We start from the raw sequence: 21,142 nt of genomic DNA, 5'->3' as shown, positions 1-21,142 counted from the left end.
AAAGGCAACAGGGAAAGGCAGCAGAACAGGCTGGGAAAGGCAGCAGGGAAAGGCAGGGAAAGGCAGCAGAACAGGCTGGGAAAGGCAGCAGGGACAGGCAGGGAAAGGCAGCAGAACAGGCAGGGAAAGGCAGCAGGGAAAGGCAGCAGGGACAGGCAGGGAAAGGCAGAGAAAGGCAGAGAAAGGCAGCAGGAACAAGCAGGGAAAGGCAGCAGAACAGGCAGGGAAAGGCAGCAGGGACAGGCAGGGAAAGGCGGCAGGGAAAGGCAGGGAAAGGCAGCAGAACAGGCAGGGAAAGGCAGCAGGGACAGGCAGGGAAAGGCAGCAGGAACAAGCAGGGAAAGGCAGCAGGGACAGGCAGGGAAAGGCAGCAGAACAGGCAGGGAAAGGCAGCAGGGAAAGGCAGAGAAAGGCAGCAGGGAAAGGCAGCAGGGACAGGCAGGGAAAGGCAGCAGGGACAGGCAGGGAAAGGCAGCAGAACAGGCAGGGAAAGGCAGCAGGGAAAGGCAGAGAAAGGCAGCAGGGAAAGGCAGCAGGGACAGGCAGGGAAAGGCAGCAGGGACAGGCAGGGAAAGGCAGCAGAAGCATCAGAAGCAGCTAGGTGGCACGAGAGCCCAGCTGTGCAGCAGCAGCCGAGCCGGGGCTGGTGCCGGCGGGATGGGGCTCTGCATGGGGGGCTCACTAAACCCTTCCACCCAGCACTGCCCTCCACCGTTTGTGCTGCAGAGCCAATCCCGGCAGGATCACAGAGACAGGCACCGCCCTGAGCCAACACCTCCACGTGGGATTTTGAAGCACTTTGCAGTAATTTCCCTCAGTTTAATACAGTGCAACACTTCCCTGTGCAGCTCTGTCTGGGGGGTTCTGCAGTGCCACAGCTGCATGTAAGGGATCATCCTGCTCCTGGGATGCTCATAAGGGATCATCCTGCTCCTGGGATGATGTAGGGAATCACTCCTGCTCCTGGGATCTCCTAAGGGATCATCCTGCTCCTGGGATGCTCATAAGGGCTCACTGTTGCTCCTGGGATGTGTGTAGGGATCACTCCTGCTCCTGGGATGTGTGTAGGGAATCACTCCTGCTCCTGGGATGATTTAGGGAATCACTCCTGCTCCTGGGATGATTTAGGGATCACTCCAGCTCCTGGGATGCTCATAAGGGATCACTCCTGCTCCTGGGATGCTCATAAGGGATCACTCCTGCTCCTGGGATCTCATAAGGGATCACTCCTGCTCCTGGGATGATGTAGGGAATCACTCCTGCTCCTGGGATGGATGTAGGGAATCACTCCTGCTCCTGGGATGATGTAGGGAATCACTCCTGCTCCTGGGATGGATGTAGGGAATCACTCCTGCTCCTGGGATGTGTGTAGGGAATCACTCCTGCTCCTGGGATGTGTGTAGGGAATCACTCCTGCTCCTGGGATGGATGTAGGGAATCACTCCTGCTCCTGGGATGGATGTAGGGAATCACTCCTGCTCCTGGGATGTGTGTAGGGAATCACTCCTGCTCCTGGGATGGATGTAGGGAATCACTCCTGCTCCTGGGATGTGTGTAGGGATCACTCCTGCTCCTGGGATGTGTGTAGGGAATCACTCCTGCTCCTGGGATGTGTGTAGGGAATCACTCCAGCTCCTGGGATGATGTAGGGAATCACTCCAGCTCCTGGGATGGATGTAGGGATCACTCCTGCTCCTGGGATGTGTGTAGGGAATCACTCCTGCTCCTAGGATGCACATAAGGAACCACAGCTGCTCCTCCAAGGCCCTCCTGAACACAAGATCCACTGACAGAAGGCAACTGCAGCCCTGGCAAAAGTTGGAGGCCTGAGAGTCCTGAGGGTCCAGAGTTCCAGATCTGTGGGGGTGATACTGAGATCAGAGAGCTTTTAAAAACATTTAAAAGCATTGAACTGAAATGCAGGCCATCCATCCCTGAGCAGTTTAACAGGAGTGCCTTATTCTGCTTCAGCTCTAATCTGTTCCTAATCAACTTAAGATAAATTTTCTTAAGCCAGATTTACAGCTGCTAAGAAGGATCCAGGCAGCCTTTTGCTCCAGAATTGCCCTATTGATTCTGTGGAGCATCCTCATCTTTGGGGGTGGTGCAGGGACCCCGGGAGCCACGGCCACGTCGGGTGGGGGTCACAGAGCCAGGGCTGCCCTGCAGCCCAGCCCAGCAGCCACGTGGAAAGTGCATCTGGAGATTAACTCTGGCCCAGTTTCTCATAATTAAGTGAGATTAACAAACAGTCCCAGCAGCCACCAGTGTGTGCAGCTCAGATTTGTTCCTGTAAGGCTCCAGCAGCAGGAGAGGTTTGGGCAGCAGCAGTGCCTCAAGCAGCACGTTGGAAGTACAAAATCCTGTGATTTCTGTCCCAGATCCATTTGTTCCATCCACTGCACCACTGCTGCTCAGCTGGCATTTAAACCTGCACTGAAAAGAGCTCTCAGAGGATCCAGTACACAGGAGCCCTGGGCATGCACCAGCTCTGTGCAGAGCTCTCCACAATCAACTGCAAGTGTTTTGGACTCTACTGAAGAGGAGCAATTCTTTAATGCCAAAGCTGCTCAGGCCTGCTATTGACTGGCACTGGGAACAGAAAGCAGTTCCATCTAATGGCATAAAGCTCTCCAAGGGTCTGAGCACTTGAAATATTTTGTGACCAAGGTACCAACAGTGATTTTATTCTGCAGAACCCAGCTCAGCATTCAGCACTTCCCACTGAAGGAGAGTTGCCAGGTCCCAACTCATTCAGAATCCACCCACCATATCTGAAGAAGTGGAGATCAAGGTCAGTCTAAACCCACGACTCAAAACCATCTTACCCTGCTCTTCAGGAAGAGGCAGTTGGAATTTAACACAATTTACAACCAGAGCAGGGAACATACTTACATCTGACCATCAGCAAGCTTTCAGTCAGGCAAGAATTAAACAGGCTCCAAATCACATTAACTTGATAAAATGCCTGCTGGATGTTTTTAGAGAAACTTCTTCACCCCAATTCAGCTTAGGGAGTTACCCCTTTGCATCCAGGGCAGAATGAATTACTTGCACTTCTGGAAAGGTGTGAAGTCTGTATAACAGTGGCAGGCTCCTGGAACAGCAGATGATGACTGCAACCCAAACAAGCTGTGACAGGCTGCCAGGTGTCTGTGGTGTGGGACTGCTGGAGGTGTTGTGCAAGCACTGATCCTGCACCAAGTGCTGCCAGTGCAGCAATGAAAAACAGCAACAAGACTTGAAGGTGATTAGTATTATCCAACTGCTTTGTTATAAATATATTATATACATTCAAACATCACATTAAAATATTATTCCATTACACCAGAAGAGATTAAGGCTTTATATTATTTACAGAAACAAGCAAGCACCTTAAAAAAAAAAAAAAAAAAAAAAGAACAAAACACCAGTCATTGACATTTCCCTTCTAACATTACGAGTTTGATACCTTGAGCTCTTGAATACAGCTATTTGCAGTGTGCCCAATGCTAGAACTATTTCAAACATTTATTGTCAGGGTAGGAAACACTTAATAGAAGACTCAGCAGTGAGCACTCCACACGAACAGACATGTGTTGTAGGGTGCCCTCCCCCTCCTCACAGGCTCCTGAAGTTGAAGGCTTATGCAGAGACTGCTCAATTCCACGTGGAGTGTAGAACAATTTTAAGGGAAACTGAAGACACTTGAGGATTGGTGGCCCCTGGAGGAGCAGGGTTCTCCAAGTCAGTTCCACATGACATGATCAGGTTGAACATGATAGTGAAGACAGAGCTGAACAATCAATCCATCAATCACCCACTGAGAGCATTGAACAGTCATGATTCCACAGCTTCCACTGCTCCCCCACAGTGCCCTGCACTCCAACACCAAGTGACAAACTTGCCACCCTTCTCCCTGCAGGTTCTTGGGCAGCAAGCAGTTTAGGAAGTGTTCATAATGTTGATACAACACACGTTTGCTGGCCCACGTGGCCCTGGCTGCCTGTGCTGCTCTGGCACCTCACACAGCAAGGGAGAGAGCTGCAGGCTGCAAGCAGACATGGCTACACACAAAGGTGCTCAGTGACAGGAATCATCTTCATTTCAAGTATTGTTTTAAGAATTAGTTCTTTTCATTGCAGTCTGTGTTAGCACTTTTTAGTTTGTGCTTTAGAGTCTGTTATTTCTTTGCAGGTCTTGAATTTGGCTGATGGCTTTATTTTTTTTTTTTTGTTTTTTTTTTCTTTTAAAAACGACATTGGCAACAAGTTAAGGATTGCAGAAGGCTGGCAAAAGTTACTTGATTTTCTGAGCCCATTTCATGTCATCTGCTCTCGGCTTCTCCCCAGTAAGTCCTTGGATGATGTTCTCCAAACATCTCCAAAATCTTATCTTCTCTAATGGATAATTCAGCCAACCTAAGGGATTGCAGAGGAAAAAGAGGATTAGTTTGTCATGGCATCCAAAGTTCAACGTTTTTTTAACGAGAAAAAAAAAAGCAAGCAGCCCAATACTGCTAATAATGGTGAGGCTTAAACTCTCAGGACATAGTAGGACTTAAAAATAGCTCTTTGGGTGGCAAGATTTTTGCCACCATCTGTCAAGTCAGGCTTCTTAATTGTACCGTGTTTCTACATGACATTCTGCTAATGAGAATTAGATTTTTTTCTTGGCAGAGGTTTCAAAACCCACATGAACCATTTGTTGAAGCCAGTGACAGAATAAAGAACCAGAGTGGTTTATTTCTGTCTAATTAACTTGATAACTTATTTAGGATCGTGCAACACTGGTGACTGAGCATTCCCACCCATACAGGTACTAAAGAAAGCTAAAGCTTCCTGCAAACCTGTCCAATCCTCTGAGTCAGAATGAGTGGATGCTGACAACCCAGAAGCCTGGCTTTAGAATTGAGCATACCACACCTGCTGCAGCCATTCTGCTCTTCTGAAGGAGCAGCAGCTTCATGAACAAACCCCAATAGTGGCTGAGCTCACCAAGACCCCAGGCAATGACTGCTCCCTCAGGCTCTGAGCTGCCTGCAGCTGAGCACAAACCTTCCACACTCCATGTGCACAATGGCAGCTGCAGCTCTGCCAGGGGCTCAGGCAGGGCTCTGCAGCTCTCAGCTGGCTGCAGGGGGGCAGTACCTGTGGTGATGCAGAAGTAGGTCTCGTGGGGGGACACGTGGTGGATCCTGTGGTGCTTCCTGGGCAGGATGATGTGCCAGTCCTGGAGGAACACCACCCAGCCAGGGAGGCCAAAGTAGGTGTGGGACCACTTGTGGATCTGGTTGGTCATGGTGATGAAGATGATGAGGGCGAAGACGTAACACTCCCAGGGACAGGTCTCACACAGAGCCTCTGCAAAGCACCAGGGCCAGCTGTGAGCCAGCTGTGGACAGGCACATTTCCACCAGGACAGTGTCCTGCCCAGCCCCAGCTGCCTGCCTGACAAAGGCCCCACCAAAACTGCTCTGCCACAAGCAATTCCCACACGTCACAAGACAGGCTGGAAGTGCCAGAGCTTGTCAAAACACCATAATCAGGAAGTCAAACTGAGTTTACCATAAAAAAAGTAATTTGATCCTTTAGTTTTTCACTTCTGGTTTGCACATGAAGTACCTGTGCACACAGATGAAGCATTGTTTTGTGCCACTTTGGAACAATGAGTTTCCCCAGATGTTCACAGCTTGCTCCCTCTTATAAAAAGAGTATTTAGCATAACTTCTAATCTTCCTTGCACAACTCTCCAGCCCCAGAACCTCTGCTGAGCTACAGAACCTCACTGTGCCACCTTCTGCCACCACACATCAAATGAAATAAAGTTTCCCTCCCTCCTGCCAGGAGCACCAAGCTTCCAACAGCTACTTCTTGTCATATCACATCCATGGATTTCTCCAAACTTCACACAGACAAATGTTCACTCAGTAGCAACAAGAACACTAAATCCACAGCAGCCAGAAGTAACAGCTTACCTGGAGAAAAAGAAACAAATTTGTAAGCCATGTTTGCCAAGGGGACCAGTGTCATGAAGCAGTTGTCTCCATTGGTCTCTATGAAATCGTGTCTGGTGATTGCTGTGGGGTCAATATGGTGCTCCCTAAAGGGTCTGATGAAGGCCTGGGAAAATAATTGGATAAACACAATGCCACACTCCATAATGGTCTTGGAAAAGAAAAATATTATAAAAACATAACTCAACCACAAAAAACTCTCTTACACACTCAAATCTGATGATTGTTGAAGAGAATTCCACAGTACTAAGCAGGATTCAAACTTTTGTCACAATGACACTTTGGACCATTTGATTTACATCTGCAAAGCAATTCAGTTCCCACACCCAAACCCAGATTTCCTTTGCTTTTCAGTTTGCTTCTAGATTTTCACTTAGGACCTTCAGTATGCAACCTTAAAACCAGGGCACCAGCACCCTAATTTCACAGGCAACATAAACCTGTGAAATTCACTTGCTAAGCAGAATCAACCAAGGGAAAAAAAAAAAATACTAAAAAAGTTAGGAGTCAGCCTACTGTATTTATGGGCTACATATGCCAGCACTAACAGACCAGTGCAAATGAAGTGACTGGACAAAGCAGTGGAAGACAAACAGACTGTACAGAAGTCACCTCTGGGAGCAGAAATGACATCTGAACACACAGAGCCATTGTTTTACTGTGTGGGACAGTCCAACCAGTTACTGGTTTTCCTTTAACACCTCCAGCATGTCCAGCCTGTGAAAGGTGCCCTGAGCAGCCTCAGCTCATGGTTATTTAGTGAAGAGTCTCTATCAGTGGGGTTTTAAAAAATTGTTTAAACTGTGATAGAGATACAGGGGTTCAAGACTACCAAGTCTATTGAAGGTGAACAAAAACAAACTCAGCAGTTTTAATTCTGCTGTTGTAGTTCATGTAACTCTGGATAATAACAAGGAATAGCTCACATTTTTTTAAAAATAATGATTCTTCTAATATTGCACTGTGAGCAGTAATTAATGGTAGCTATTAAGAAATTTAATTAGGAAAACAGATTGTTGCTTACTACAGGAGTCAGTGCACCTTCCATTATGCAACTGGCATTTGTAGCTGCAGGTGTGCAATACATCTCAAATCTCCAGTCACCACCATTCTAATATTACTGTGTTACAACAGGGGCCCATGGAAGAGGGAACTGGGAAGATTCTTCCAGGAGCAGCCTCATGTTCAACTCATTTTTAGGAGTTCAGCTGCAGGGACAACTCTCCAAATCTCTGCTCTGACCTGAGCATCCACAGTGCCCAGCACTTGTGGTGTCACAGGCTGTTTCCACAGAGCCTGAAAGGTCTGCAAGCACTGGGAGGGCACACTGCCCAGCCCAGGCAGTGACAAAGGGAGCAGTGCCACCCTGCAGGTGCCCCAGGCTGGCACAAACACAGCAGTGCCTGGGGACAGAGCCCAGCTCAGCTGGAGCCCTGCTGCAGGAAGGGACCCCAGCACTTGCCCAAGCTTAGCAATAAGTGTCAAACCTTTCCAACGATGGGCAGCTCCACAGACCCCCAGGTATCTGCTCCCCAGTGGAACAATCCTGAGAGGAAGTCGGCTGTAATAACTCCTGCAACTTGAATGAGAAACAGAGAGTCAGGCAAACACAGCATTGTTACTGACTCTGTCACATCTTGGCCTTGTTTTAGAAGTTTACTTGTTTATCTGCCTCTAACTTAGATATTTACAACCACATAAGATCTACCCAGCCTGAATATTCACATGGGCAGGCAACGAGGGAAAAGAGATTAGCAAGACACCGTTTGGCAGTAACAATCTTCATTAAATCTGTATTTGTGTTTAGCCCATCTCCTACAGAACAGAAATACCTCCCCTAGTGAGTGTCTCTTGCTTGGCTGACCCCTCACTTCTGCATTCCCTTCACCTTTCATTTTCAAAAAGGGAGAAGAAATATAAAAGCTCTTTTCATATTATAAATCAGCTTCCACTGCTGAATCCATTATCCAGTTGACCCAAACTCTTAAATGCAGCAGGAGACACTTCATTCTTTATCTACCCCCTCATGACAGCTTATTTTATAAGCAGTAAATTCTGTACCTTGGTTGTTTCAGACCACACATGCAGCCTAGAGCAAGGGTGGGACACAACAGTGTTTAGATGTGCTCCTAGCAGCTGAAAGGGCAAGCTGCATTCAGGGGAAGATATCCAGACAACACTCCTCTTTGCAGCTACTCAAATGCCACTGTCGCTGAGGTAATGCCCCATTAGCCTGCCTGCCTCCAGCTGCTGCATCACCCCAGTGAAATAACTGCAGGAGCAGCAACACAAGCTGAGGCACAGTACTGACAGCTCAAAGGATGCTCCTCGTGTTGCTTTGATGTCAGCTGGGAAAGGGAAGAATGGAGGGTGCCTGCAGCAGTGCATTATACTGAAGCAACTGGGGAAAAACCTAAGTGCCAGCAATCTTGTTCCAGCTGTCTGCAGCAGGATGAGCTGCAATAAAAGAGCAGAGCTGGGTTTCCCAAAAGCAGCACGGTGACACTTTGGGGTGTGTGTGTGTCCTGTGGCAGCACCCCCACACCCAGCACTGCTTCACCCAGCACGGCAAGAAGCAGGCACAGCAGTGCAGCTGCTGCACAAAGGTGGTAAAAGATGCTGATGCTGTCATGGGGCTGGGAGGGGGAGAGATGTACAGCCCTGAGCACGGCTGAGCTGTCAGGCACAGCCAGAAAATAACAGATAACCCAGCTGAGGCACAGAACTGCCAGAGGTGGATCCAGCACTCACCAGGAGCTCAGTGCAGCTCAGTGAGAGGGCCAGGACCAGCCCAGCCCGGGTTATCCCCAGGAGGAGGTGATGCTCAGAGCACGGGGGAGGGAGGAAGGACACGAGCAGCAGGACTGCTCAGAACACTGGAGGTTTCAGTTTGCACATGGAACTGCAGAGTGAGGAAGGAAGGAAGGGACACAGGGAGCCCAAAGGTGCACAAATGGACTCCAAACACTATCCAAACACACACATCTTCTGGAAGTGCTGCCTGCCCCATTTCCCCACACTCTGATCCTCTGGGTGGGCACCTCCCAGGCACAGCAGAGCCCTGGACACCAGGACCCCTCCCCAGAGCAGGACATGGGCTGGACAAACAACTGCCCCAAACCCACCACGGACACAGGACAGCTCTGTGCCACTGGTGTCCTGCCCAGCAGGGAATGGGGAGGGTTTGTGACCCAGGAAAGGCTCCTCTCCCCCTCTCCACCCAAACTGAGACAGCCTGGATGCTCTGCTCTTGTGGGTGACTCTTGAGCCAGTGGCCAGGAGACAAACCTGCTGTGCATATTTGTCATTAAAAGCTGGACCCCACCAAAATGCTATGAGCCGAGTGTAAGCTCAGCGTTGCATAGATTGAATGATTAAATTGTAACCTGGAAGTCTCACATTGAAGTATACAAAGTTTCATATTTACTGTCAAAATTCAGGTAGAGTCTCTGGAGAGGAAGAAACCAGGATAAGATGTTATTAAACAACTTGATGCTATTGTGTAACATCATTGAGAAGTACAATCATGTTTAATCAGTGACTGTATGTACTGGTGGAACTAAAAGGTTGGTGTGGCCAGTTCCACACAGAAAAAAAATCTTGTTGTCTAAATATCATTATGCCAAAGTACCAGTTGTTTATCACTTACATGCTTATGAAAATAAGATGCCTTAGTCTTAGTGACTTTCAGTATAGAGAAGGCAGGAGTTTGATATTATGGCAAATTACGAAGCTAAAATAATAATCCCTGGACATTTCAATAAGAATAAACTGTAGCAACTTGAAAGCAAAGAAAGAAGAGTTCATCATTTTGGCTAATAAAGCTGTGAAACTTTCAGCCAAAATTGGACCTGTGAGCGCACAGGCAGGGCTGGAACAGTAAATGATCACTAAGCAGTTCCATCACACTGTGGGCAGGGTGTGCAGCAAGTGCTGTCTGCAGAGCCCACAGTGCAGGCACAGAGCAGCCCCTGGCACATCACTGACACAGCAGCCAGCTCTCCCTGGGGCCACTCCTGCCCCAGGAACACCTTGGGGTGCAGGGGTGCACGTCCTGCCTCCAGCCACAGCAGTGACAGGGACTGGGCTCCTGCCTCCTCCTGGCTGAGCAGCAGCAAATACTCCCCCACAAAATCACCACCTGATCCACTTCACCCTCCAACAAACTCTGCTGCAACTTTAAGAGCCCCTGACAAGAGGGCAGGCAGACAGAGCTGCCTTTGTCCCTGTGCCCGCCCGTGGGGACACAGATGGGGACAGACAGGGCTGTGCCACCCTCCCTGCAGAGCCAGGGCAGGCCCTGCCCCACAGGAGCTGCCAGCACGAGGAGTCCATCCCAAATCCCCAGAGAACAGATGATGGTGCCAGCACCACCTGCTGAGTGCAAACCAGCAATTACTGTCCCGGGTCACTTTGCTCCCAAGAGTGACACCCTCCTCCTCCTCCCCCTCCTCCTGGTGCCCCAAGGCTGGGCTCCACAGAACCCACCCAGAGAGGGCTCTGCCCAGGGGATCCACACAGACCCCACACAGAGGGATCTCTGCAAAGGGGAAACAATCACTTTGTCTCTTTAATCACAACCTGCCCAGCCTCCCTCTGTAAGAGGTGATGCAGCTGAGAATGGAAACACAGAGTTCTCACAGCTACAAAGTCACCCACAGTAACTGATGGCTGCTTCAGGGGTGACACAGCAGGTGACAAAGAAGCCACTGACTTGCACCAGCACCGCAGCAAAGGATCATTTCCCTTTGCTAGCTGAGGTTTCTGGTGTAATTGCAAGGACCTTCTAAACAGAATTTCAAGTAGAAACTCACTGCAATGCACACAATAAGTCTGAGATGAAGTGCCATCCTTGGGGCTGTGAGCAGCAGGACTGGACACCTGAGCCACGTGCCCAGCACTCTCTCCAGCCAGCACTGAGTCTCTGGAGTGGTTTTTCTCCACTGTGTGCCACAGCTTCTGTGAGTTACACACTCAGTGTCTGGCTCTGCAATGCAGCTCAGCAAGGGCAGAGCTGCTGGAGCTTGAAACAAAGAGGTTCTGGGCCTTGGTGAGATCCAGTTTCTATTTTGAAACTGCACTAAGTGATTTCCTCCTGTGTGCTCTCTTTGGCTAACCCACAACCTCTGCAATAATGGAACATGTACCTCAAATGGGTTAAAAAAATCAGCTGCCCATCTTTCAGGAGAGCAGTAATTACTTGTAATTTGTATCATGTCACAAGATGTTCCTAAAGATATCTGCCATATGTGGGACAGTTCTTAGGAATATAAACAGGTTACAACACAAAGTTAACTCTCCTCTTTTTCTAAGACTGCAATGAATGGTCTCTGCCATGAGCAAACACGGCTGCAGATAACAGTCAAATGTCTGAAACAAGTCAGCCAGCTTGGAAAGAAGGGGTTTAAAATCCCATACAAAAAATAGGAGGAAGGAGAGGAAAACAAAAACCAAGATTCAGGTGTAACTTGCCAAACTTTTTATCTAGATGTTATTAATATATGAACCATATACTCAGCTCAGGTATATTGAATATGCTGGGCACCACAAGCTCACCTGAAGGTATCAGGGCTTTCAAGCCTGGTATTACACATCTTGGTGAGGCTTTTCTGCTTATCACACAATAAATAATCCCTCTGCCAGCCTTGTCCCTGGCACTGCCAACCTTCAGTTACAGCAGCAGAGGCTGCTCTGGCTCTGTGGCACTGCTGGGATGTTGTCCTGCTGCAGTGGGAAAAAGGGGGGTGTTCAAGCTCCCTCAGAGCCCCATCCCAGCCAGGGCTGCCTGAGTGAGCTGGGTGCTTGTGTGCATGCAAATAAAACAAAACTCAGATCTGCACAGCTCTCAGCATGCTGAAAGAGGAACAGTCCCATGGCTGCCCAGCAGCTGAGGGTATACAGAACAGGGCATGACTGGAGTTAGCACAAACCACAGCAGAAATCCAGAAATCCTCTGCCCACTCTTTTCCTTTTTTAGAGTGAGGAGGGGAAGGAAATTGTCTCATCTCTGCTGAGCCATCCTGGAAGACATGAGTCCCATGGCTCTTCCTGAGCAGCAAGCTCATCTTTAGTCAGCAGGACAGGACCCAGCCCAGGAGCTGCTGTGAACAAGGAGCTGTGCCCTCAGTGCTGCTCTCCCTGCAGACACTGAGTGAGTCAGCACAGCCACAGACACAGGCAGGAGCACATCTCTCCTGTCCCAAGAATCTGCAGGTTAAGGTTTTTACAGTGCCACTCCTGTTACAATTCCCTGTGCCTTTAAAGGCACAAAGAAAGAAGCTATGACACAGCCTTTAATTACAGACACAGGGTTTGGGCTCAGTGAAATGATGCAGAATGCTCAAACTGCTTCATTTCCTAAAAGAAAATATGTCTTTAACTAAGAGCACACAGAGAGTGCCCATGCAGTGAACAGGTCCAGCCCACTGGAACAATGATTCCTTTCAGATTCCCCAAGATCTGGCAGGAACTTGATCTAGAGCTCCATCTTTATTAGCAGAATGTTTGTTTTTGTGACTTCAGCTGAAAGGTCAATATTCCAAACCAAGCTTGATTGAGGCAGCCAGTGGAACACACCTCACCCTGTGGGTGACTCAGGATTCCCAACAGTAACTCCTGAGCCATGGAGCTGCTCACGTATCAGGAATCAGGACTCCTATGGACAGGGCTTTCACAATGTGCAATAAAACCTAGTAATTACTGTGAATTACAGACATCATTCACCTTCAGCTGGAGAAATAATGTATTGAAGACAACAAAACAAGATAGCCTGAAGCACTTACTCTTTTATGGCACTCATTTTTGTACACACTATCAGTTATTTCCACACCATTTTATTTACACAGAATCCAGATTCTGCTGCTTTAATCATTCACTACTACTTAAATAATACTATCAGTCAATTGGCTGCTTTATCAGCTAAACTGGTAACCAGGATATCAGAGAACTCCAGCTTTTATCAATATTAACTTTGAGATGAAAGCCAGCTGCAAACAGATTGCACCACAGGTTAACCATCCCTCTTGTCTGGATCTGCCCTCATCCCTAAGGAGCAGTTCCCATGCCACGTTCTCTCCATTCCTCCCAACACCTCCACCTCATCAGCTGGGAGCAGGCAAGACTGAATTAGGCCAAGAGAGCTGGTGTGACTCCCAGTGGAGGACTCTGCTCCCCCCAGCCCCAAAAATCCAATAACCCCTACACAGAGATCAGAATCACCACGTCCCAGCTTGGGCAGAAATGCAGAGTTTCTGTTGGGTTCCACTGCTTGAACCTGATGGAACCCAACAGAAACTCTTGTTTGGGGTGGGTTTTGTTTGAACTCATTAGCAGTGCACAGCACTGATTATGAACAAGTACCATTCTCTTCTGAAACACACACTTCACACCGTTTATGGGAAATCTGTTTTTTTCCTAAAGATCTGGAGCTGAACATTCTATCAGAATCCTTCACTGGTTCTTACTCTCCTCACAGAAGAGGTGGAATCAACTATTCTTACATTCCTGGAAAAAGTCATGCAGGAAAAAGGTCAAACATCACATCTTAACAACAGCACAATTCTCTAGAATTCCTGTGCTCAACCTGCAGTCCCCAGAAATGAAGCCAGTTTCAAGCCTGAAGCACCTTTTATAACATTTCCCTTGAGCTTCTGCTTTCTGAAAAGTTCTGGTGAATATTTTTGCCAATCAGTGTATTTTGTTTCCAACTCTGACCATTTTGACAGCTCTTTTCCTTCCCAACAGTCCTCACACTTGCAGTGACTACCCAAGAACACCAAACTCACAAAACTACATCAGAGCTCTGAGATCCTGAGGAGCCACTGAGATGTAAAGACAAAGCAGTAACACGTTTAGCAGAAGATCTCAGAGGCTCACACACAAATGTCCCTCTCCCTTCCCAATAAATCCAGCCTAAAGGATCCTAAAGGATGGCAGCTTTGCTCCCCCCTCTCAAGAGCCTTGCCCTGAGCAGGGCAGCAGAGCTCCCACTCACCAATCCCCACGAGGACCGAGGGCGCGTGCTCCAGCCGCAAGTAGGAGAGGAGATTGCAAAAATTGAAGCAGATCAGAGAGAAGCACAAGATGACAGAGATCCATTCTTGTAGTCTCTTTCCTGTTGAAAGAAAAAGGGGAAAAGCATGTTTTACTTTTATCTGAGAGGACAGTTTGAAGCCTGAAATAACAGAGACAGACCATGCCAGTGCCTGGAGGACTCGCCCCATTTGTCTGACAGGGAACTGAAACAGAAACTTATTTATCCATGGCAGGTGCACACATTTTGTTAAATGACATTCCTCTTCCCCAAGCCACTACTAACCTCTTCCCTCTGCCCTTGTCCAATTAACAGGGCCAATCAGACACCCTCTCACACTGTCCTATTTTCCCTCTCCCTGAGATTGCTGGCATAAAGTTCCTCCACGTCACATCTTTTCTCAATTTGCATTTCATCCAATATTCAGTGTTGCTGGAAGGGTTGAATCTGGGAACAAATTTCTGGCCTCAAACACATTTAAATCACCTTGTGATCTGTAATATTTACAAGCTCTGGGATTTTAAATAAAGCTGTTGTACTAACAGTAAAAAGCATCATTCTGTATTTTGGTGGCCCTGGAATGGCTTGTCTAAGATCACAAGCATTCCCCTGAAGCTTCTCCCTGAACTGTTGTCTTGTCTGTGCCTTCCTGCTCCCAGGCAAAGGCTGGGAACTCTCAGCCACTCTGAGATGACAAGGGACAGAACAAGTAGAAAGAACTGGCACAAATTCTCTCCTGCACCTTGCTGTACCACTTTGTACCTCTATAAAAAAAAATCATTTGCTGCCTATAAAAAGGAAACAGGCACATCAGAGTACAGCAGCACTTGCAGTATCAGATTAGCTCAGAAAGCTGCTCCCTGTTCTCCACTGCTGGATCCCCACGAGGCAGAGCACAGGGAACACTCAGGGTGAGACCTGCAGGATTAGGGCACAGAAACAGACCTTTAATAGCCAGGGCCAAGGAGATCTGAGCTGTCACCAGAAGGGGCAGGCTGCAGACAGCTCTGAATGCCCTCAGCAGCTGCCAGGCCAGCCCCTGCCTGTTCCAGGGGTCAGCCAGCACAGCCTCCTCTAGCCCAGGGCTCCCCAGAGCAGGCACCCCCAGCCCCCTCCCCACTCCCTCTGGCAAAGCAGAGCTCAGGGAGGGCTCCACAGGCACACTCAGGCCTGGCATGGGCTCAGTTTCTGTCCTACTCCTCCTCCCTGCTGACCTAATGCCTGATCAGATTTCTCCTCAATGCTAAATCAAGTCCTCCTTCTCGACTGCACCATGCAATGGGCAGGCAAAGGAGGAACAAAAACGGAGCATCAGTCATCTCCAAAGTGCCTGCAAGGCAGTATTGGAGGGAAAGTGTGAACAAAGACTTGGACAGGTGATTTCAGAAGTTCTAGAAGGGTCATGGGTATATAAATTAACACCCTCTGTAGTAGCAGAGCAGAGAACAGTAAAATTAAATTAAGACACAAGAACAGCCACATTTGATAGCTGCATCAAGTCACAACGTAGGTGATTCTATAAAGAGATCCCTGGAGTAATGAAAGTAAGAGTTAATTAATACTCACTTCCTGCACAAGAAAACCACACCCTGATTAGAGGAGTTAAGTGGGGAGATCCTCACGGAACAATTAGCAGAATGCTGGAAAGGAGGCCAGCAAGTCCCCCGAGTGCAGTGAGTGCAAACACCCCTGTACTCTGAACACAGGGATCCAGGATGGCTGGCCACATATGCAGCTTCAAAAACGCAGCCTCAGCCCTGCTCTGGGAAGGCAAATCAGTCAAGGAACTGAGTCAGCGCTGATAACTTGTGTTTAAAGGGCACTCAAACCCCAGAGTGTGTCCTTTGTGAGGGAATGGAGTGCCAAGCCACAAGGTAGGTGCTTACAGAAATCAGGGAAACATTCCAGCCACGTCCACTCTGCACAATCCCCGTTCTTATGAATTCAGAGCTTGAACACGATACGGTTCCACCATAATACATATTCTGGCATTGCTTATGTAAATTATTTATGTAATGCCAGAAGAAACCTGCATATCTAATAGACCCTCAGCTCCCTGACATATCACTGTACATGTGCCACAGCCAGCCAGAAGGGCAGCAAGCTCTCCGGGGAGGAAAACCTGCTCCTTATGAGCCAGAGCAGGGGCAAAGTCAGGGACTGCTTTTGTCCAGGAATCGGTCCTGGATGCACCAGAGCTGCTGAAAGGTGTCACAAAGGACCTCAAGGTGAACAAAATAAACTGAAATAGGCAGATTTGTCCCAGCCACACAAACCAACAAAGGCCTTGGATTTCTTATCATCACATGGCTCTGTGTGAGTAACACCAAGGAATTGCCTTGGATGTGCAAGCCGGGCTCAGCTGATCTGCAGGAAACCACAAGACACTGAAAACACATCTTCCCAAATTCCTCACCAGAGAATGGCAGGAATCCCCAGCACTGCTCACACTGTGAGCTAAAAACAAATTCTTTTACATGGAGTTTGCAATTATTCCCGCAGCATAACCAAACAGGCATTTACTGAGCACTGAAATGACAAAGTGAAGCTGGTTTGACGAGTCCCAAGCTGCAGGAATCGGGAATTCCCGCACGGCTTGCCCCTTTCCGAGGCGCCAGGCCTGGCGATCCCGGGGCGGTGGCGCGGGGGCGAAGCCGCCGCCGCCCCTCGTGCCCGCCGGGCGGGTTGGGCTCGGTTCGCTCCGTGCCGCCGCCCTGGGGGCGCACAAGGCCTGAGGGGCTCCGTGTGCCCGGCCAGGCTCTGCCCGCAGCCCGGCCCGTGCCGCAGCCCCGCCGCCCTTCCGGGGACTGCCGGGGGAGCCGCGGCGGCGGAACCGGGCCCGGGGCGAACCGGGCTGCAGGGGAACGGCTCCTGTCGGACCCGCCGCGAGCGCCCGGCCCGAGGGCCCCGCCCGCCCGCGCCGCCTCACCTGGCGAGTAGAGCTCGGCCAGCTCGCGGGCCCCGGCGTGCTGAGCGCCCCAGCGCCGCCCGCCGCCCTCGGGCTCCTCCGCGGCCCCGTCCCGCGGCGCGGCCGCCCCCGGGCCGCTCTCGGCCATGTCCGGCCGGGATGGGCGCGCAGGGCCCGCGGACCCGCCCGGCAGCGACGGGAACGGGCCGCGCTGCGCCGGGGGCGGGCGCGCCGGGCCCCGCCCACGGCGCCTCCCGCCAATGGGCAGCGCCGCCGCGCGCCCGCCGGGCCAATGGGCAGCGCCGCCCTGCGAGCGGCAGCCAATGGCGAGGCGGCACGGCCGGCGGCGCAGCGCGGGGCGGGGGCGGGCGGGGCTGGGCGGGGCGCGGCGGCACCGGGCGGTACCGGGCGGCACCGGGCGGTACCGGGCGGTCCCGGGCGGGGCAGGGCGGCACCGGGCGGTACCGGGCGGGGCAGGGCGGTGGCCGCGATCCGGTCCGCTCCGGGGTGGGGGCGGAAGCGGGGCCGGGGCGGGGCCGGGTGTTCCCGTCCGCACCTCCTCCTCCGCCCGGTGCCTCGCGCGCCCTCTGCCGGCGCATGCCCGGGACCCGCCACAACGGCGACAATGGAGCCACTTTGGCCACCGGGCCCGCACCCCTCCCTGCTCGGTCTGGACGGTATGAACGATGGCAGTTCGAATGCACGAATGGTGTAGTTCGAATGTATGAATGATGGCAGTTCGCTGCTCGCACCGCCGTTATTAACCGCGGGGACCGGGACACTGCCGGGTCTGCGGCCGCACGAGCCCGGTACCGCTGTGTCAGTTAGGGAAAGATGTAGCACGGCACGGCACGGCACGGCACGGCTCTGCCCTCTAGGTGGCGCTCCAAGCCTGCTGCCGGACGTGACCGGGATCGGGGTCGGGGTCGGGATCGGGGTCGGGATCGGGATCGGGGTCGGGATCGGGGTCGGGATCGGGGTCGGGATCGGGATCGGGATCGGGATCTGGCCCGGAACGGAGCTCAGGGGTCTCTTTGCCGGGGCAGCCTGGCGCGGTCCCCGCGCCCTCGACACGGCCCTGCTGCGCCTCAGCCCCGCCGGACCGGACGGGGGGAACCGGGGCCATCCTCGAACGGCGCGTTCCACACCGAGCTCTGCCCTGACCCCTCGCCGGGCGGGGCTGGCTCCTGTCGCATCCCCCCGGGTGGGCTCGGTCCCGCACCTGCCCGCTCCACCCGAGCCCCAAAATCTGGGAATTCCGGCCCCAAAACTCTGGGATTCCCAAGCTTTGAAGTCTTAGGATTCCAACTCAAAAATTCTGGGAATTTCAGCCCCAAAATCCTGGGAATTTTATGGCCCGAATCCTTGAAATGCTTGCCCCAAAAACCTGAGAATTCCAAGCTTAGAACTCTCAGAATTTCAGCCTGATAACTCCAGGATTCCCGCCCCAAGATCAAGGGACTCTCAGTCCCAAAACCCTGGGAATTTCAGCCCCAAAACTCTGGGAATTCTGGCCCCAAAAACCTGGAAATTTTGGCCTCAAAATCCTGGAAAACCCAGCCCTAAACCCCGGAGGAGACCACGCCCCCGGTGACGCCCCGCCTATCCGGGAAAGAGACCACGCCCCCGCGGATGAGGCAGCCTCAAAATCTTGGGAATTTCAGCCCCAAAATCCTGGGAATTTCAGGCCCAAAATCCTGGGAATTTTATGACCCAACCCCCAGGAATTCTGTCCCCCAAAACCTGGGGATTCCAAGCTTAAAACTCTCAGAATCTCAGCCGGAAAACCTTGGAAATTTTAGCTCCAAAATCCTGAGAATTTCAGCCACAAAAGGATTTTGGGGCCGAAATTCCTGAAGTTTTGAGGCTGAAATTCCCAGGTTTATGGGGCAGGTTCCAGCCTAAAATCCTGGGAATTTTATGACCCGAACCCCAGGAATTCTGGCTCCAAACCCTTCTGTTCCTATACACTATATCAGCAGCCCGTCCCGCGGGTGAGCTCGGCCCCGCTGCGCTCCCGGTGCGCTCGGTCCGCCCGAGCCCCGGCGGGGGCAGCAGGAACCGGCTGCGGCTCCGGGCCGGCTCTCTCGGCATGGGAAAGTGTCAGTGGGTGGCGGGGCTGGAGCTGCCACTCCCTCGCTCCCGTCCCGAGCCGTAACGCCAGGTGGGGACTGAGAGGCACCGAGGAGCGCGGCATGTGCGGCGCAGAACGCCGCGGTCACCCGCGGCTGCCGGCGCCAGGGACACGGACAGCGAGCCCGAACCCATTCCCTGGCAGCCCCACTTTGCCCCGGGTGAAAGCAGATGGAAAAGAAGTATTTGTACAGTCTAGAGCACAGACTTTTAATGCCTTTAATAAAGAAAAAAATATTTTATTTCTTTGCTAAGCCCTTTCTCCTGTCACCCCCCCTCAGACTCCCTTGTTTTATGTTGCTCCGGGCCATACACCCCATGGAGTTCAGACTGTCTGTCCCACAGCCTCAGGACCTTGGAAGAGTTCTCCTCTTTTAGAAATTTCCTAAATGAATTACCAAGTTCTGTTACCAGGAACCTCTGATACTTCGCAGGGTGCCCTGGAAGCATAGAATTCATCTTCCCTTGATAGATCTTTTGAAAGCTTGGATACACTAGAGGTCATAAATACATGACCTATAACAAATTCATCAAAGCAGGAGGCTGCAATTACCCAGGAAATGTCAGGCAACTACAGAGAACTTTTGGAAAGCTGGTGGACAGCAGCTTCTCTGCCATTTTTATTGGAGCACAAGGAAATGAGCTACTCGTAAAATAAGAAACGTCTCAGACTGACAGCCCACATCCCTCCAGCCGGGCAGCTCCAGCAGGGACATCTCTGCCGTGCAGGATGGAGATTGTGTCTTACTCTTTGTCACTGTTCCCTTCCACGGGCCTTTGCGTGCTTGGGCTCCTTTTGTTGTATTTTCAGAGCCACAGTGTGGGTGCCCTGACCTCAAATTTGCTCTGGAAAATTTTCCGTCTGGCCAGGGAGGGTATTTGGCCGATGTTGTCCCACCGGTGTCAGTCTCCAGGTGTCGTCTCCGCTCGCCCGGTAGGGCAAAGAGCAGCGTGCAGATAAAGGGGGATTGAGCAACGCAGCGCTGCAAAGGCCGAGCCTGCTGGGTCAGGGGTGAGCTGAACATCAGCACCAGAGCAACACAAAGCATGTCACAGCCCATCACCGTGTCCCGCGGGAGCAGGGCGAGGAGCGCTCGGGGCAGGGCTCTGCTCGGTGACAAAAGAGGGGCAGGGGGCCAGCAGACACAGCCCGGAGCTCCTCCCTGGGACCGCAGCCAGCTGCGGGGGCAGCGCGGGGCCATCGCTTCTTGTGCTGAAACGAGGCAGAGTCTCGAGCTGGTCTGGGAGTCGGGGCAGGCAGAAGGAGAGCCGAGCACTCCCCGAGTTGAGACATTGTCCCTGTCTGACATTTAGTAAGTGCTGCTGTTTCACAGCAGAGAACAGCACGTGGAGAGCAGTGGTGTCAAACCTGTGCTCTGCCAGGTGCAGCTGGGGAGCTGCTGCTGGCCTCTGGTGTGTGGCTGAATAGAGAGAGACCTGGGGCTGGGGAGAAGGGAAAGAAAGCACTCAACATACTCAGAAATAAATTTCAATGTTACTTCTCTATTTTACAGCCTTCATTGCAACATTGCTCTACTTAAGTCGCACTTTTAGGCAAGGTCCCCTCCTGCCCCCCAGAGACCTCCTGTGTTGTTTGCAGGACACTGCTCTGGGATCCCTCATGTTCTCCTCCTGCTCACCCCCAGCACACTGATCACAGCATCTCAGCTGTCAGCTGCTGGCATCACCTCCTTCCCCCTCTGTCCTGCCCTGTCCCTGCTCTATCCCTGCCCTGTCCCTGCTCTATCCCTGCTCTGCCCCTGCTCTATCCCTGCTCTGTCCCTGCTCTGCCCCTGCTCTATCCCTGCCCTGTCCCTGCTCTATCCCTGCTCTGCCCCTGCTCTATCCCTGCCCTGTCCCTTCTCTGCCCCTGCTCTATCCCTGCTCTATCCCTGCTCTGCTGTATCCCTGCTCTATCCCTGCTCTGTCCCTGCTCTATCCCTGCTCTATCCCTGCTCTGCCCCTGCTCTATCCCTGCTCTGCCCCTGCTCTATCCCTGCTCTATCCCTGCTCTGCCCCTGCTCTGTCCCTGCTCTGTCCCTGCTCTATCCCTGCTCTATCCCTGCCCTGCCCC

The 21,142-nt window shown here is 51.6% G+C and overlaps 1 protein-coding gene across 1 annotated transcript; it reads right to left on the bottom strand.

Moving 5' to 3' along the window:
- Positions 1 to 3,251: 3,251 nt before the first annotated feature.
- LOC306809852 (plasmanylethanolamine desaturase 1-like) lies at positions 3,252 to 17,177 on the bottom strand. The gene is made up of 6 exons (XM_079321757.1): positions 16,957 to 17,177; positions 13,989 to 14,108; positions 7,483 to 7,574; positions 5,957 to 6,101; positions 5,130 to 5,342; positions 3,252 to 4,400 (listed from the first exon to the last, which is right to left on the bottom strand). Exons 1-6 carry the CDS (start codon positions 17,081 to 17,083, stop codon positions 4,279 to 4,281), a joined length of 819 nt encoding a protein of 272 aa, XP_079177883.1. The 5' UTR covers positions 17,084 to 17,177; the 3' UTR covers positions 3,252 to 4,278.
- Positions 17,178 to 21,142: the final 3,965 nt, after the last annotated feature.

This window comes from Erithacus rubecula (assembly GCF_903797595.1).
Source record: "Erithacus rubecula genome assembly, chromosome: 18".
Classification (NCBI taxonomy): Eukaryota; Metazoa; Chordata; class Aves; order Passeriformes; family Muscicapidae; genus Erithacus; species Erithacus rubecula.
Note: the sequence above shows the minus strand (reverse complement) of the source record. Positions and strands in the feature narration are given on the sequence as shown.